Below are 18118 nucleotides of genomic sequence, written 5' to 3' on the forward strand. Positions count from 1 at the left end.
GAAATTTTGTTTTTAATTTTTAAATAAGCAGAATTTTTAAATAAATAGAATTTTAAACAAAAAGTTTAAAAAGTAAGGTAAAAACAAAGTATATATATGTGTGTGTGTGAAATGTGCTCCTTTGGCCCAGCCGGAAAATCATCCACTTAGAAAAACATAAATATACAGTAGCTTTAAGTATTAGAAGTGAAAATAATGGAATCTGAATGTAAATGTAGTATCAGTGTTGTGATGAGATATTTGAGTGCAGTAAGTTTTAACTGTGCCAATACTGGAAGGGTAAAAACCCGACCCATGGCGAACAGTAGATTTCCGACGACCAGAAACAGTAGGACGACGCTCCCCTGCGATGAAAGAAAGCGCCTGCGCTCAGACTCAGTTGGCGCCCGCCCTCTTGCTTTTTCTCCAGCCGCCGTTTCCACTCTCTTTCGCGCTTCAGCCACCCGGGAAGCCCAGCACCAAGCGTCGCTGGGCTCCGATTGGCTCCTTTGAAAGTCTACGGACTACCTGATTGGTGGGCCCCGGGCCCTTTAGCGCGGTGAGTTTGAAACAGCTCGCACTTAGCTGCAAAGCTGGCTCTTGGAAGTTGAGGCAAGAGCGACGCCGACGTGGTAGCCGCCGCCGCTTTCGTCGCGGGATAATAAGCCGGGTAGAGTTGCTGAGGTCAGGGTCATGCCTACGGGGCGTCTACTCGGCGGGGGCCTGCTCGGAGACCCCGGAGAAGGAGTATTGAGGAACCGGGTGGTATTAGGAGGCCGGACTGGGCAGCAGGGGTCTGCGCGGGGCCGGGCCTCTGGAAGCTAGGCCGCGCCTTCACTCGGGCCCCGGGGGCCTGGGCGTGTGAGCGACGCCGGGGCCCGGCTTTCCCGGAAGGCTCGCGGGAGCCCAGACCCGGCGGGCCTACCGCGGGGAGGGCAGGGGCTGCCCTGGCCTCGGAGTTGCAGTCTGGGGTCGCGGTGGGCAGTTCTCGCCAAGAGGCCGCCGACCTGGCTGAGGAGACTTTCGGGTCCTGCGTGAAGCCAAACCCTTGCACTGGTTCGACGACGCGGATTTCCAGGCTCCGTCCTAGGCCCTGCGGTTCCGGCCGGTCCCGCGTGCGCTCTGCTCTAGCCTCCGGGGGTGGAAAGCCAGACCGCACCTGGGTCAGGTACCCACGCCGGTTCCCAAAGCCGGGCCGTCCCGGAACACCGATCGGATGAACTGACTTGTGGGCCTTCTCGGACTTCCCTCCGTGCCCAAGGCCCTTGTGCCCCCAGAGCTTTTAAGAACACCTGGCCAAGGATAGAACCAGAGGGAATTTGGATTTTTTCGTTTTTCTTTTATGCTTGGTGACTGTTAAATACTATGCAAGGCGGAAAGCTAAGAAATGCCGAGAGATACGTATATGTGTGTTTTAGTATCCCTTAATTTTTGTTTAATACTAGGGTTACCAATGTGCACGTCTTGCTTCCTTTAAAGACCTGGAGGTCTCTAGATAGGAGATGAAGCTGTGGGTGTTTTACATACTGCTGCTAGTAGTACAGAGCCTCAGAAGGCATTTTAAAGCTTCATCCTTTATATTAAATTGTTAGAACAGGAAAATGGAGAGAGGGGAATGAAACCCAGCTTTGAAATTTATTGTTCAAAGTGAGCTCAACAATTTTACTGTTCTTTAGGCATAGTAAATCTGGATATTGTAGAAAAAGGTGATTACCCTAATTATTGCCGTTTTGTAAAATTAAAATAAAAAATATCTAAGATTGGCACTCGTGGCCAGTGTAGTGCAATTTTGTTCATTTAAAAAGGTTTGTCTCTACTTCTGGAATGATTTTGAAGATGACTGGGAGAGATAGAACTTAAGTGTCAATTACTCAGTGACCTTCATATATGATTTTAGTGATGAGTGTGTTAGAAAATCAGAGTAATTATGCTTGGGCTTCTGAAGATGTTTCAATGGCCAACTTCTCAGCTGAGGAAGTCTTGAATGTCTCCTTGTCAGCATTTCAACTGACATTTGAGCAATCTTGCTAATGGGTGAGCAGTGTGGCCACATTAGCTCTCTGTTTGTGTCTTTAAATATTTTTCCTTTTGAATTTTCTTCAAAAAAAAATGTAAAGTACAAATTGAGTCCAATAACATTATTTGTGGAAGTGTTTGGGTATAACTGACACACATTGGTGCTCCTTAGAAGTGTTACATAAAGAAAACATACTTCTGGTTTTTGTTTGGAAGGGATAGATAAGTTGATAGCTGAATTTGAGGGTTAATTTGACTGGAAGAAGCTAAATATTACGCTGGTTAAGATATACAGATCTAGTGTTTTAAGAGCTAACAAAGATGGAAAAATCTTATTGCAGAAGTCCTTTCCTTTGTAAGTGTTGTTTTAACATAACTAATATTTATGGAAAATTAATACTGCACTAGACACTGGAAAATGCTTTACATATTGTATCTCATTAAAAAAACCACCTTTTGAGTTAGTGGCATGAGATCAAATCAGCTTTTCCTCTCATTTTAGGATCTACCAAATCTGCTGATTAACTATGGAAGATTATACCAAAATAGAGAAAATTGGAGAAGGTGAGTGGTTTTAATAATAAAGTTTTTAAAAAATGATTTAGTAATGCTATAAATCTGGGACATGAAAACATGTAAATATTTATTAAAATCCAGTCTTTAAGGTATCCTGTGCTAATGTGCATTAATTATATGTTCTTTACATGGTAACTTGTAAAATGTTCAGATTTTAAGAAAGTTGAAATTATTCTGATATGATTCCCTGTCTACCCTCTCCATCCCCCTAATAGTCTTACATTTTAAAATACTAAACACTTAATATTTGTATTTTGAGAAGACTATTGATACCTTGTATGTGTGTTGGTGGGGAGAGGTTAGGTGATCCTGAAGGCGCTGACCTATGAGGAGAAGCGGGAGAATTATGTTAAGTTTAATACTGTACTTTTAGTCTCATACAATTATTTTTAAGATCAGTATTTTTACCTAAACTTTGTAAATTAGTACAATAGACTATTAAACCAATTTAAATAAATTTCCTATTTAGTTTCCTTAGATTTAAATGACCTGTTATGTGTACATGTTTAAGCAAATTTAAAACAAATAACTCTTGTATATAATCATTCATTTCCTTTCTGTAGTACTTAAAGTTTCTAAAGAATGTTTATGTGGCATAAATGGAAGAGTAAAAGTATCCCTTTGCCTTTTTTTCCAACAGAATATCTAAGTTTCTATTAAGTTGGTATTTACATTCTACACTCTAGGAACAAATGGTACAGCTTGTACAAAGTAATTTGCTATTAGAGTCCAATTTAGATAGGTTCTGTTTGAGGAACATTTCCAACTAGTATATTTTTAGTGTGTTCCCAAACCCTATTTGTATAAGGAATACTACTAAAAATCCGGGGGCGGAGTACTGGAAAGAATTTAGTGAGATAGTAATGATAAGTTTAGGTGGTGATTGGTTTAGAGATCTATTCTTTTTCTTAACTTACAAATACTATATGATATTTTTAAAAATCACTTAAATACTTTGTAATACCCGCTCAATTAAGCTAATTTTGTTTCTGAGTTGAAAATAAGAAAATATCTACTGTCTTCTGCTTTGAGTTTTTCTTAATCCCCAGAGAATTAAATGAGTGCTGATTTTTAGTTTGGAACAAAAAGTTATTCTTAAAGTGTAAATGTGTTTTTCTTTAAAACTCTGGAACTCCTAACATGCAGGAGACTACAGATTTGACTCTTGAGAAGAGGTACTCTAATTGAAATACAAGCAGTAAAGAGTATAATTTCAAATGTAGTCTTATTTCCTGGAGTTAAAAGATTCCATTCTACTACATGATGTCCTCATATTCCCAATTCACTGACCCCTGGGCTTTTGGCAATGGCTGTTCTTTCACCTTGAAAGCCACTCTCTGCTGCCTTCACTTTCATCTCCTTGTTCTAGTCCAAGTGCATTTTGTAGTTCCCTTTTTGTTATCCTTAATATCCTTTTTCTTTACTACATTGTAAGTAAGCTTTATGAAGTTTGGGATTTTGTCTTGTTCATAAGTGTTTGAACAGGACTTGGCAGTAGTGTCTAGCACTATTGGAGATATTAAAATATTTGATAATAACATTATCTACTTTTCTTTGTGTGTTTTCTTCTGTTTCTTTTTCTGGTTTGTATTGTGTTGACTACTCCAGTGCCTGGCTGTTTTGGATTTTGTGGTGGACACGTTTTTGAAAAAATAAATTGTATGAATAATTTAAGGCCTAGATGATACCTTTCACACAGTATTTTCTTTTGGTTTGCCAGATACCTGGTCAAATTCTACTAGCATTAAAGTAACAATTTGAAAAGTTAAATTTCTTTCCCTCAACTTTATTTTATTTCCAAACATAGAGAAGTTGAAAGATAAATTCAATGAACCTGTAATACCTTTTACCAAGATGTTAATTTTGTCACATTTACTTTATTATCTGTGTGTGTTTTTAGCATTTTGTTTTTCTTTTGACCCATGTAAAGTAAGTTGTAGAGATGTGCTTTACTACTAAATACTTTTGTATGTATCTTCTGAAGAACTAGCCAATGTCATGCATTTCATTTGGTGACTAATGTCTCCTTAATCTTTTTCTAATTTAGAATAGTCATCCTGACTTTTCCACCTTGACACTTGAGTTTTTTGACAACTTGATTCATTTCTTAAATACATCTAGACTTTTCTTGTTTTAGTTATTACAAAGGTGTTCTCTGGTTTCTTCTGAATTACAAAGATCTGAGTGTTGTCACATTCTGTTATAAGAAAACATCTTTTTGGATCATAGAGAGTAGCTATATCCATGATGTGGAACCTAACTTGGCCTTTATTCACTCAATAAAAATTTGATTAAAGTTTTTATGCTTACCATTTAGAGTCTCCAGCACTTGACCATAACTAACATTATTTTTTTAATTTAATAATGTGTAGTTCAGGGTGGTTGGGTGGCTCATTTGGTTAAGCATCTGCCTTTGGCTCAGGTCATGATCCCAGAGTCCTGGGATCATGAGTCCCACATCTGGCTTCCTGCTCAGCAGGGAGCCTGCTTCTCCCTCTCCCTCTGCCTGCCGCTTCCCCTGCTTGTGCTCTCTGTCAAATAAATAAAATCTTTTTAAAAAATATAATAATGTGTAGTTCATTTCAGAGTATATATTATGCATTTCATAAATAATTTTTGGTGCTTAACCAGCAGAATCATTCTGCTTTGTTTAACTAGAGCTCTGTACTAGTAGTTATAAGAGTGGTAATGGTTCATAGAGTCAGAAGAGAGAGCATTGTGATGTCTAAAATTGAATAAATACTAAGGGTTAGATATAAGTTAGTTAATTGTTATAAGTAAATTTTAGGCCCAGATGAGATTGTACAGGAGAGAGAGGAATAGTAGGGGAAAAAATTAGTTCTGAATTTACCATTCACTGCTTATTATGCAATTGACGAATCTTGAATTTGCTTTAACAGTGTGCCCGGTAATTGTGCTACTGACTTACCTACTTTTGTGGTTTTTGATGCAAGAATAATTTATATCCAAAAAATGGACAGACTTTAATTGAACAGAAGGTTATTTTTAAGGATGGTTGTGAAGATCAATAAAATCAGGGTTTTTTGTTTTTTTTTTTTAATTTTATTATGTTATGTTAGTCACCATACAATACATCATTAGTTTTTGATGTGGTGAACCACGATCCATTGTTTTCTTATAACACCCAATGCTCCATGCAGTACGTGCCCTCCTTAATATCCATCACTGGGCTAACCAATCCCCCCTCCCCCCTCCCCTCTAAAACCCTGCTTGTTTCTCAGAGTCCATAGTCTCATGGTTCATCTCTCCCTCCAATTCCCCCACCCCCCCATTTTTCCCTTCCTTCTCCTAATGTCCTCCATGTTATTCCTTATGTTCCACAAATAAGTGAAACCATATGATAATTGACTTTCTCTGCTTGACTTATTTCACTTAGCATAATCTCAGGGTTTTTTAAATCTGGAATAACTTTGGTTATCCAAAAGTCACACTTAACCCAAATTTAGTCAAAATAATGTAAAATTTTAGGCTCCTAGGTCAATTATGTCTTTAAAATCATACCACTATTTAGGAAGGCAGACAATTGTATAGAATTTCTCTGTTTAAAACACAATTAGAACAAAGTTTATGTAACATCACCAAACCATCCTTAATATTCTAATTAAGCCAGGAGATAATTTGATAGTAGTTCTTAGCCTTTTTTGAAATATTGCTACCTTTGGAGAAACTGATAAAACTATAGATCTCCTTAGAAAAATGGACTCTAATCGCTTTTGAAGTTAAACCGTTGTACAGAGAAATAGCAGGTTATTCAGAATTTTATGTAGTCAAGAAGTTCAAGATCTCCCTATATTTTCCAACCTGAATTTAAAATTTTTATTTATCTGTTTATTTAAGATTTTATTTAGTTTTTAAGTAAGCTCCACACCCAACATGGGGCTTAACCTCACGACCCTGAGATCAAGGTCATGCTCTGCCTACTGAGCCAGCTGGGCACCCCTCCAACCACAGTTTTAAAAAGCACTTATCTCGGGGCACCTGGGTGGCTCAGTCGTTAAGCATCTGCCTTTGACTTAGGTCATGATCCCAGGGTTCTGGGATCGAGCCCCGCATTGGGCTCCCTGTTCTATGGGAAGCCTGCTTCTCCCTCTCCCACTCCCCCTGCTTGTTCGTTCCTTCTCTCAATGTGTCTCTCTCTGTCAAATAAATAAAAATCTTAAAAAAAAAAAAAAAAGGAGCACTTATCTGGGACTAAATGTATCCTGTATATGAATTTTTTTAAATTTAAGGTTTATGCATATTTATTTTTGGGGGGAGTGAGAGTGAGCATACAAGCAGAGGGGGGGTGGCAGGCAGAAGGAGAAGCAGGCTCCCCGCTGAGCAAGGACCCCCCCCCCCAATGCTGGACTTGATCCCAGGGTCCTGGGGTCATGACCTGAGCCGAAGACAGACCTAAACCAACTGAGTCACCCAGGCATCCCATTGTATATGAACTTTTTAAACTAGTTCATCTCTCTTAATATTGCCGCTTCTGTTCTCTGTATCCACCCTCCTCCTGCCCAAGATTTCTTATACTGACATTGTTGCTCATTATCTGAAGCTTATATATCAGAATCTGTGTTCTTGTTAACTTCCAAATGGGTGTGAGGCTTTCATACTATATAGTAGATATTTTGAACTTTATTAAATTTACTAAATTTGCTAAATATTTCCCAAATATTTAGTAAAATATTTTAGCTCCATTTTTTCTATTTGAAATGCATAAAACACTCCTACAGTTTTCTGAAAGTGTGACAGTGACTCCTATTAATAATTCCTCAGCCCAAATCATCTTCACCCTATATTTTATGCCTGCTTTATTGTTGGGTGGGATATTTGAAAGGAGATAAATCTCAATCGGCAAAGGATCCATTTTCTTTTCTTCTCTAAAATGTGCTGGGAAATTATTGGTAATTTAAATGTATGGGAAAATTGTGACAACTACATGAATTTTATTTCTAAACTATAGACATGATAGCTTGTAGTTAGCCTCAGTTTCTTTTTGGAAGTGATGAGGGTATAATTATGAGTAAGACACTTCCTATCTGGTCACAGTAGACATTTCTATCATGTGACACTTAATGGGATCAGTCATTTTTTAAAATCTTAGTTTGTGGAGGGTTTCATATAGTAGACATTTACTTTGTCTGTTTCAGGTACCTATGGAGTTGTGTATAAGGGTAGACACAAAACTACAGGTCAAGTGGTAGCCATGAAGAAAATCAGACTAGAAAGTGAAGAGGAAGGGGTTCCTAGTACTGCAATTCGGGAAATTTCTCTATTAAAAGAACTTCGTCATCCAAATATAGTCAGGTATGGTATATCTGAATTTAAACCATTTTCCGCATACTATTTCAAATGTGAATTTCAATGTGGAAATTTTTACATTTGCTTAATATCTGGTCTAACTTTGCTGAGCGGAATAGAACTCTACTATTTTTGTTCAGTGGGAATGCCAGGCATAGGAAGAATAGGCTTAAAGCAGGAACAAAGTTAGAGGAGCTTGGTAATAAGAGATTTGTATTGGGGGCTGGAAAATCAAGGTAAACTGGCCAAGGGAGAAAAGGAAATCCTTTTTCACAGACCTTTATCACCGATACCAATCTGAGCTCTGGTCCTTGAAGACCCCTTAGTCAGAGTCCTAAGACAGGTAGCTAGGTCAGATGAAAAAAAATTTTTTTCTTTAAGTATTTGGATTGGTGTTTGGGGATTTGTTTCCTAATAGTCCAAGTTAGGGTTTAATTGCATTTTTCTGGGGCTGGAAATAGTGAGCAACTGTTAAGGGTTCCTAGTAAATTTTAAAATTTATTTCTATAATTTACTTCATTGGAAAGACAAGGTCTGAGCAACAGTCAACCTAAAAATGTTCTAAATGTCTTTTTTTTAAAAGAAATGTTCTTTTGAAATATAAGTGATTTAATAGTTAGCACCTTCAGCATAATATGACTTAATTTTCATTTGCTGTCCTGAATGTCCTTTCTCAAATTCTAGTTTAGTACTAAAGGTTTTCACTACTAGGGAAGCTACCATCTTTTCTTTCCCAAAACTATGTATTTTTTGTTATAGAAAATTTCTTACAGTCTCACTTTCTGTGATAACCATTGTTAAATTTACGGAAGTTTTATTTTGTGAGAGGTCGAAAATGTTCGGTAGATTTTTTTTTCCACATGATTATTTTATTCTCTAGTCTTCAAGATGTGCTTATGCAAGATGCCAGGTTATATCTCATCTTTGAATTCCTTTCCATGGATCTCAAGAAATACTTAGATTCCATCCCTCCTGGTCAGTTCATGGATTCTTCACTTGTTAAGGTAAGAAGCTTATTTAATTTTATCAGTATTTATCCACTTACTAAATTTATTAGTATTTATCTTACTTAATTTTATTAGTATTTATCCTCTGAGTGTAAAGGGTCTACTCTAGAAGTTCTGTATTTTGGGGGAATATGCTTAGAAAAAATGTTAGTAGAAAGAGGAAGAAAATATTTTTCTTCCACAGTGTATAGATTAAAGTTACCCTTTTTATTAGTAGATAGTGCTTCTAGTTATAAAGTGAAAAGCAGTGCCTGGGATAACATAAAACCATTAAGTATGTATTCCATTGTTGGAAACTAGGATATTTTGGTCTTTATTTGGCCGTCAGCTGTGTGTAAAACAATGTAACAAGCTTGGTAGGGTAATGACAGCAAGTGGTTTTATTTTATTCTGGTTTTGAATGTTTTAATTTATTGTTGACATTATATTTCAGTTAAATTATAAATGTATCATTTTTTTTTTTTTAAAGCACTGTAATCTATAAAGTAGATGTGTCTTTCCTTTAACTGTACCAATACCAAACCACTCCTCAGGGGTAGGTAGCCATTGTTAGTTTTTTAGTAGTCTTACAGATGCTTGTATGTCAACTTTGTATATACACATACACTGTTTTACAGAACGGTAAAACCCTTTTTCTGTGAGACATTCAGCATAGGTTGCCCATCTATCTAAATGTTTGATCTAATTATTTATTTTTAAAGATTTTATTTATTTATTTGAGAGTGAGAACGAGCAGGGGGTAGGGGCAGAGGGAGAGGGAGAAGCAGACTCCTTGCTGAGCAGGGACCACCCCCCCCCTCCCCAAAGCAGGGCTCAATCCCAGGACCCTGAGATCATGACTTGAGCCCTGAGCCAAAGGCAGACGCTTAACTGACTGAGTCACCCAGACACCCCTGATCTAATTATTTAAACCAATTCCATACTGATAGACATTGAAGTCGTATTCCAACTCGGTGATTTATGCTCTCATGAACCATGCCCCAGTGAATCCTTATGTTTATTTTTTTATTTTTATTTATTTTTTTTAAAGAGTTTATTTATTTATTCATGAGAGACAGAGAGAGAGAGGCAGAGGGAGAAGCAGGCTCCCAAGGAGCAGGGAGCCCGATGCGGGACTCGATCCCAGGACCCCGGGATCATGACCTGAGCCGAAGGCAGACGCTTAACCATCTGAGCCACCCAGGCGCCCAATCCTTATGTTTATTTGTGGTCATTTGCAACTTTATAGAATAAATTCTATTTTTTTTTTTTTAGATTTTATTTATTTGATAAGAGTACCAGCGAGTGCACGAGAGTGGTGGGGAGGAGCAGAGGGAAAGGGACAAGCAGACTCCGTGCTGTGTGCGGAGCTGGACTTGGGGCTCAGTCTCACAACCCTGAGATCTTGACCTGAGCTGCAACCAAGAGTTGGATGCTTAACTGACTGAGCCACCCAGGTGCCCCTAGAATAAATTCTTATAGCTTTAATCAGTGAGTTGAAGATGTTCATTTACATTTAAAATCTTGATAATGCCAGTTGCCCTCTAAACAATAGTAGCACTTTACTCATCGTGGTGTGTGACAGTTATTTTTTTTAGCACCTACTTCTATCAATCTTGTAAATATTTTATCAGTCCATTATGTGAAAACATATTATCATTTTGTATCTCATTTAATAATTTTTCATTTTTAGCTATTTATAAACAGCCTATACGTAATTCTTTTTTAAAAATATTATTTTAAGTAATCTCTACTCCCAATGTGGGGCTCAGACTCAAGAGTCGCACTCTGTTCTGACTGGGCCAGCCAGACGCCCCAGTCAATTCAGTCTTTTTTTTTTTGTTTTTCTAACAGTTGATTTTATGTATTATTTGTAATTTTGAACTTTTTAAGTCAATACTATTGCTATGTGTACTTTATATTTCTGTAATACCCCTGTTGCTTCAAATGACAATTACATTGTCTGGCAACACCTGTCTTACACAATATTTTTCTCTGAACTAATAAATAGCATGTTATGATAATTACCTTTATTTAAATATATAATCATAATATCCTGTTTGTTATTTCTTTTGGAATCTATGACTAGTGTTTCCAAAGAAGAAATTAATATGTAATGATAAGAAATAGAAATGGACCAACCTTATTCAAAATAAAAAGAGTTGCTATAAACATATAGACTAAAGTTTAAAAAACTGTCTGTGGGGCGCCCCGGTGGCTCAGTTGGTTAAGCATCTGCCTTCGGCTCCGGGTCCTGGGATTGAGCCCCGTGTCCAGCTCCCTGCTCAGTGGGGAGTTGGCTGCTCCCTCTCCGTCTGCCCCTCCCCCTCCACTTGTGCTCTGTCTCTCACTTTCTCTCTCAAGTAAATAAGTAAAATCTTTAAAAAACTACAGAACTTAAGAATTGGGTACAAAAAATAGTAGAAGACTAAATGAGTTCATATGGATATGGATGTGTCCATAAGGAAAATATCTTTGTCTCAGGTATACAAACATGATACTGTATATCAATGGGCTTCCCACCCCCAAATGCTGCTTGTTAGTCTCAAATGCCTGAAAGCTTTTGTGGTCGTTAAATTATTTCCCTGCATTATAATTTCTTATATCTTAGAAACAAACCCACCAAGATTATTTAGAAAATCATTATGTGGGACAGTTAAGTTTCTAACTAATTTCCTTCTTCCAGAGTTATTTGTACCAAATCCTACAAGGGATTGTGTTTTGCCACTCCAGAAGAGTTCTGCACAGAGACTTAAAACCTCAAAATCTATTGATTGATGACAAAGGAACAATTAAACTGGCTGATTTTGGCCTTGCCAGAGCTTTTGGAATACCTATTAGAGTATACACACATGAGGTATGTAGAATAGTGTTTTTTGGTGCTTTTGAGTAATTGTGATTGCTGGCTTGTTTTCTGTATTTGTTCATTAAGTCAAACACTCAATAAGAAAGATTTCCATCCTGCCAGCATGAATTTATTGCCTCTCAGCTCCAAACTCACTCTTCATTGCATGCTATGTGAAAATCTAATGGGGCCTTTAAATATTCTTTCTTTGCCCACAAGCGTGATGGCTGTAGCAGGTGTGGGGAGAGGCACTGCCGGAGGAAGGGGTTTTCCTTGCTACAGTTCTAAGAGTTATTCCTTATTAGTCTCTTTTTCTAACCCTCTTTTGTTTAATAATCCTTCTTAGTAAACCTTACCCAAGCAAATCACCGTGTAGTTTCTGTCTCCTGATTGGATCCTCTCTGGTACACAAATTGGTAAAAGAGAGGTTTTGTTGCTTATGGGTTACTGTTTCAGACATATTTAGAAACTACTGAATATAATCAAGTTTTGTCCATGTTCCACAGATGACTTGGCATTTCATTTGTTACTTCCAGAGGGAAAGAGAGTGTTGACTTCTATAGTAAAGGACTTCTGGAAGATGGTTTTCTGTGGCATTGTCTATCCCTGAGCCCAAAGACTATCTCCAAATCAGAACTTATAACATTGTTCATTTGGTTAGATGTATTGGCTTATTTTCATCATTTTTCCTATGGCTGTATAAAAAAGTAAAGATTATTTGGTTCCCATTGGCTTAAACAGTTGCTACTGACCTCATTAAGTTAGAGATGATATTTTTACCATCGTGATAAATTATAGATACTAAAATAGTAGATCAGCTCTGACCACTAATAAACTTATTTGACTTGCTCATGTTTTTAGCATGTAAGCAGTGTATGTACGTGCATTGTACAGTGTCACACCCAAATCCATTATCAGTGGCTTTTTTTTTTTTTAAGTGAATGCTGTCTTGACTATTTTGATTCTTGGACTTTAATGATTTGAAAAGCAAGAAAAGAGCTGGTATGCTTTTATCTGATGTTTGTTTTGTTTTTTTTTAACCCCCTCATGAATAGAACTTACAAATGAAATATTTATCTTCCATTTATTATTTTGTGTATAGTTAGTTGACTTTCAAGCAATGTTATCAGAGGCAACCATGGAACCTTTTAAAGGACAGTCCTACTGAAATATAAAAGTGTATATTTAGTAATTTAATGCACTGCATTTATTCAGTGTAAAAATTTGCTTTGTAATAGGTGGTAACACTCTGGTATAGATCGCCAGAAGTATTGCTGGGGTCAGCTCGCTACTCGACTCCAGTTGACATTTGGAGTATAGGCACCATATTTGCAGAATTAGCAACCAAGAAACCACTTTTCCATGGGGATTCAGAAATCGATCAACTCTTCAGAATTTTCAGGTATTTTGTCTTTTTAAGAACTTTAAAATTTCGGGGGCGCCTGGGTGACTCAGTTGGTTAATCAACTGCCTTTGGCTCAGGTCATGATCCTGGAGTCCCGGGATTGAGTCCCTCATCGGGCTCACCGCTCAGCGGGGACTCTGCTTCTCTCTCTGACCCTCCCCCCTCTCATGCTCTATCTTATTCTCTCTCAAATAAATAAATAAAATCTTTTTTTTTTTTTTTAAAGATTTTATTTATTTATTTGACAGAGAGAGACACAGCGAGAGAGGGAACACGAGCAGGGGGAGCAGGAGAGGGAGAAGCAGGCTTCCCGCCGAGCAGGGAGCCCGATGCGGGGCTCGATTCCAGGACCCCGGGATCATGACCTGAGCCGAAGGCAGACGCTTAACGACTGAGCCACCCAGGCGCCCCAATAAATAAAATCTTAAAAAAAAAAAAAGAACTTTAAAATTTCAAGTGAAATAATAATGAAGGCAACATGTATTGTAATATTAAGATTATATTTATGCTTTAACTAATAATTTCTTGTTTTGCTATACCCTTTTAGAGCTTTGGGCACTCCCAATAATGAAGTGTGGCCAGAAGTGGAATCTTTACAGGACTATAAGAATACATTTCCCAAGTGGAAACCAGGAAGCCTGGCATCCCATGTTAAAAACTTGGATGAAAATGGCTTGGATCTGCTCTCGGTAAGGAGACCCTTTATACTGACTTCAGCATTTTTGATTCTGAATGTGCTCAATTCATTTCCTTTACCTGGGAAATAGAAAACCAACATATATTGAGCTAGGCACATAACTATTACGCCTGTTATGTTTATTGTATTACTAGCTCCATTTTAGATTCCAAGAAACACGAGTGGTTTTGAGAGGAGGTTTTAGCATTAGTTGTTGTTTGTTTGAGTTTTTAATCTGTTAGGTAGCTACAGATGCTCTGTGAAGGAGAGGCCAGGCTTAATATGCCTTAATTATTTTTAAGTAGCTGGTTCGTAGTAGCCTTCCTTTCTAACTTTTTATCTCGGTGTTTACAACTTTTTAGTTTATCTGAGACATAGGTGTTTTCCTTATTGCTTGATATTTTTAGTTTTTGAAGCCTTTTACTGCATGAACTCATGAATTTCTCACTTTGTGCCTCATGTATATCAGAAAGGTTAGTAGAAGGACTAACGTAGTTCTTAAAAATCTTTCCCCTTTACTACATTGCCATTCCCAAGTAATAGTTGTTTTCTTTAAAAGCAAGACAAAAAAATCTATTAGGATAAAATAAATTGTCCTAGGTAGGCCTTTAAGAAGGTAGGCTTTAAGAAAATTGTTTTAGAACAGTATTTAAATATTGAGCTTTTAGACAGAACTAATTTTTATGAATCTCAGCTAATGTAATGACAGAAGAAAATAAGGTTTGTGTAGGTTACTGAACAAAAAAAATATGTATATTGCTCTATTATCCTGTAAACCTTCTAATTGGTCTTTGGGCTCCTTTCAGAATTTATAAATCATTATGCTACCAAATTCAGCTCAGATTTCCAAATTGCTTTATGCTTTAACTAATAATTAAGTGAATTAGTGAAGTCCAAAGTCCTTTATCTGTCATTCACATATTTTATATTATCAGTTGTTGATTTGACTTAGAAAGTGTTCCTTATCCTGGGCCCAATCTGTCTTTTTAACGTCTGTAATTTTTGAACACAAAGAATTTCACTTCAGTCAATGAAACAAAAATCAAATACTGTAAATCATGGTTCCTTAGTCTAGCTGGTATTGACCTCTTGGACTGGATCATGTTTTGATACTAGGGGCTGTCCTGTACATTACAAGATATTTAACAGCATCCCAGTCCTCCATCCCATAGCTACCAGGATCATATTCCTCTCACTTGTGACAACCCAAAATGTCTCCAGACACTGTCATATGTCCCCTGACAGGCAAAGTCTCACCCAGATGAGAACCGCTGCTGTAAATCCTCAGACTTCGTTTTAGATTTAAACTCCTTAGTTCTAAGAACTTGGGCAAGTTACTTAACCCTTGAGCCTCAGTGTCCTCATTGTAAAATGGGACCAGTACTTAGCTTTTGCGGTGAGGATTAAGTAACATCATATGTGCCAAGCACTTAATATAGTGCTTGTTACATGATAAGAGCTCAGAGGGTTACTAGATAGTAAAAGTATATCTAGTCTGCTTATTGATTTGGTTTTCTTTAAGATTAATGTTTAAGATAAAATTTAAGATCAATATTAAACTTTATACAGTCTTTTCTGGTGATGTGTAAATTAAAACTTTAATACTAGGTTGTCTGACTATAATTCATTTACTGACTCATTTTAACTATGTTTATAACACATTGTGCTCTGGTTTTGTTTTTATTTGGAACTTGCTGGAAGCTACATTAGAAACCACTATAGTTAATTGCCACCATTTCAACAATGTTATAAATAACTCAGATGGCCATTTAATTCTCAAAGTAAATATAATTAACTAGATATCTTTCTTAAATTTATGTCCTGGTTTTAAAGCTATCTCTGAATGCTTGTGTCTTAAAGCATGATTTGTAGCAAAAAGAGGTTGTTGAGATATCTGTAATTTAAGGAATAAGTTATTTTAGAGCTAGAGGGTGAAATATGGAGGATGAGGCATTTATGTGGTTTGGTATTGAACTAATGGAAATGTTCATTTAGTTGTTTTTTTAATTAAAATTATTAACTTATGGCTTATTGGTAGAGAAATTAAGGCTTTATGGAAATTTTTTTTATGGTTCATTTCTTAATAAAAACCTTTTTTGCTTTTTATCTCCCCCCCCACACCCCCAGAAAATGTTAGTCTATGATCCTGCCAAACGAATTTCTGGCAAAATGGCACTGAATCATCCATATTTTAATGATTTGGACAATCAGATTAAGAAGATGTAGCTTTCTGACAAAGAGTTTCCCACGTATCAAGAACAGATAGTTATATTTTTACTGCTAACTTTGTCTGTTTTTGTTTTGTGTGTTTTTCTTTTCTTTGTTGTAAACTTAAGCTGTACTTCATCTTCTGATTTCAAAAGTGTAACTTAAAAATGTAAATATTGTTCTATATGAATTTAAATATAATAATTCTGTATATGTTTATAGATCTCACTGTAACAACTTTGTTACCATAATAAAACTATAAATCTAGTTTTGATGTCAGGAATTGCAAAAATTTTGAGTTAATTTAAATCATCGCAAACCTTAGAGTCTGGTTTTCCTGTAGTTGGAACCACTAAAATTTAGGGAAGTGTGCTAAGTTCAAAGTTCGTAAAGCTTTGAAGTGTTTTGATACTCTGAGTGTTTGAATTTTGTCAGTTTCTTGCCAATTGGTAACTGTTCAACCTGCCTAAAGATGAGTTTTTTCTGCTGGTATTTCAATTTATGACCTAAATGTTTAAGCATTCAGAATGAGAAGACTATCCAGATTTGAGAAATGATGCTAAATTTATAGAGGTTTTCAGTAACTTATGAAACTAACATTAGAGCATGCCAAAGTTTTCTAAGTTTTACAGTCAGAGATGAAGGGCTGCTCACAGCAGGGAAGAATAGTTTAGATAATTTATGAACTAGCCTAATTTTAGGTAGGTTATTAAAGTTATTTGTCTAAGTGAATTCTTATGCCTTGGTCAGAGGTAATAACTAGAAAAAGGAGTTGCTCATCTTGGCTTTCAAGTCTGACTTAAAATCTATTTGCAAATTTTGACATAATTTTGCCTTTTAGCAGCCTTAGAAGGTTCTAATATACAAGTATTTAGCTAAAATCACTAGCTTTAGGAATTGTTAAATTAATAATGCTGTTTGTTGTGATTCCTATCTATAAGGAGCCTAATTTAAATTATTTGTTATAGCCAAGAGAAATTTCTATAAGAAGTTTTAAACTTTTTCGTGTACATCTATCTGTTATCTAACTATAACCATCTATTTTTCTTCCCGGTTACCTAAGGCTGGAATGGGCATTCCTGTGTTATTGGTTGCATATGTAATGTGTGATCTACTTAATTTATATTGTCTTGGAATTTTTGCACTCTGTAGGAGAAAGTGTGGTTTTTTTTTTGGCAATGGGATTTGTAAGATCAGAGGTTTGGTGGCCTTGTTCTAGGTCCTTTGGTAGAAGCCAGCCTGCAATTAGAGAATGCAGAACCTAGAGATGGAAGTTGTTTGGGGTCACATTGTAAAGAGTTACGATTTCATGGTGGGAATTTGGTAAATGAAAGGTCACACAAAAGATTTAATTGAGATGGTGAAATGACATACCTACAGACTTGAGTTTTCTTACCTATAAAGAGTTGAACTGGCTCTGTTTTTCAAATTGTGGATTGCAATCCTATAGTGGTTCAGGACCATTCTTAATCATGACCCTCCCCAGTGTAGACTAGAAACTCAGTGTATCTTCTATAATTATTTCTTGGTATTTTGGTTTCAGTGATGTATAGATACATGAGGGTTACAGGTGTTTGGGGCTTTGTGGATTTGGTAGAAGCAGCATGCAGCCTCACTGTGATTGCTCCATGAAAGTCAGTAAGTCGTCAATTTAGAACCGACTTTGTGGACCAGGGAAATGAGATGGTGGAACAAGTGCGATCAACTGCTATAATGAGCATCCTACTTATTTGTGGAGTCTGACGAAAGTGTTTATGTCAGCTTCAGTGGCTGGGTGAAAAGCTACTGAATTGGGTCCTCCCTCATCTCATGCATATTTTTTAATTGGCTTGTGCTATGGTACTTCTGATTAATTTTAAAATGGAATGTGTCTCTGGGCCAGTAATTCTCCAATCTGTTGTACACTAGAAACACCTGAGACTAATTCTAGTCCTACCATGAACAATTCTGAAGTTGAAAACTGGGAAATGTGTCCTGGAAACTATTTTTTTCAGAAGTTGCCCAAGCTGATTCTGATGCCAGTTATCAGTCGGTGGGGAGTTTAACGAATTTGGACCTACATCTAGTTTTAGTTGTCTTAAAACTTCATTGCATCATGCAGTATCTTTAACTTGTTCTAT

General features: G+C 36.8%; 1 protein-coding gene across 4 annotated transcripts; it reads left to right on the top strand.

Moving 5' to 3' along the window:
- Positions 1-411: 411 nt before the first annotated feature.
- On the top strand, positions 412-16277 carry LOC118019514 (cyclin-dependent kinase 1). 4 transcript variants are annotated; one of them, XM_035018783.1, is made up of 8 exons: positions 412-538; positions 2498-2559; positions 7728-7884; positions 8759-8882; positions 11551-11721; positions 12948-13111; positions 13662-13803; positions 15918-16277. In XM_035018783.1, exons 2-8 carry the CDS (start codon positions 2523-2525, stop codon positions 16014-16016), a joined length of 894 nt encoding a protein of 297 aa, XP_034874674.1. In that variant the 5' UTR covers positions 412-538; positions 2498-2522; the 3' UTR covers positions 16017-16277. The 4 variants fall into 4 exon arrangements, with proteins under 4 accessions (XP_034874674.1, XP_034874664.1, XP_034874693.1 ...); XM_035018773.1 differs by lacking the exon at positions 412-538 and adding an exon at positions 548-663; XM_035018802.1 differs by lacking the exon at positions 412-538 and adding an exon at positions 561-649.
- The last annotated feature ends 1841 nt before the right edge of the window (positions 16278-18118 follow it).

This window comes from Mirounga leonina, unplaced genomic scaffold (assembly GCF_011800145.1).
Source record: "Mirounga leonina isolate KUSES-001 unplaced genomic scaffold, KU_Mleo_1.0 Mir_108, whole genome shotgun sequence".
In the NCBI taxonomy this organism is placed as follows: Eukaryota; Metazoa; Chordata; class Mammalia; order Carnivora; family Phocidae; genus Mirounga; species Mirounga leonina.

Coding starts and splice junctions, on each gene's coding strand:
- LOC118019514 (XM_035018783.1), top strand. CDS start 2,523: ATGGAAGATTATACCAAAATAGAGAAAATTGGAGAAG. Junction 2,560..7,727: donor AATAGAGAAAATTGGAGAAG/GTGAGTGGTTTT, acceptor TGTCTGTTTCAG/GTACCTATGGAGTTGTGTAT. Junction 13,804..15,917: donor ATGGCTTGGATCTGCTCTCG/GTAAGGAGACCC, acceptor CCACACCCCCAG/AAAATGTTAGTCTATGATCC.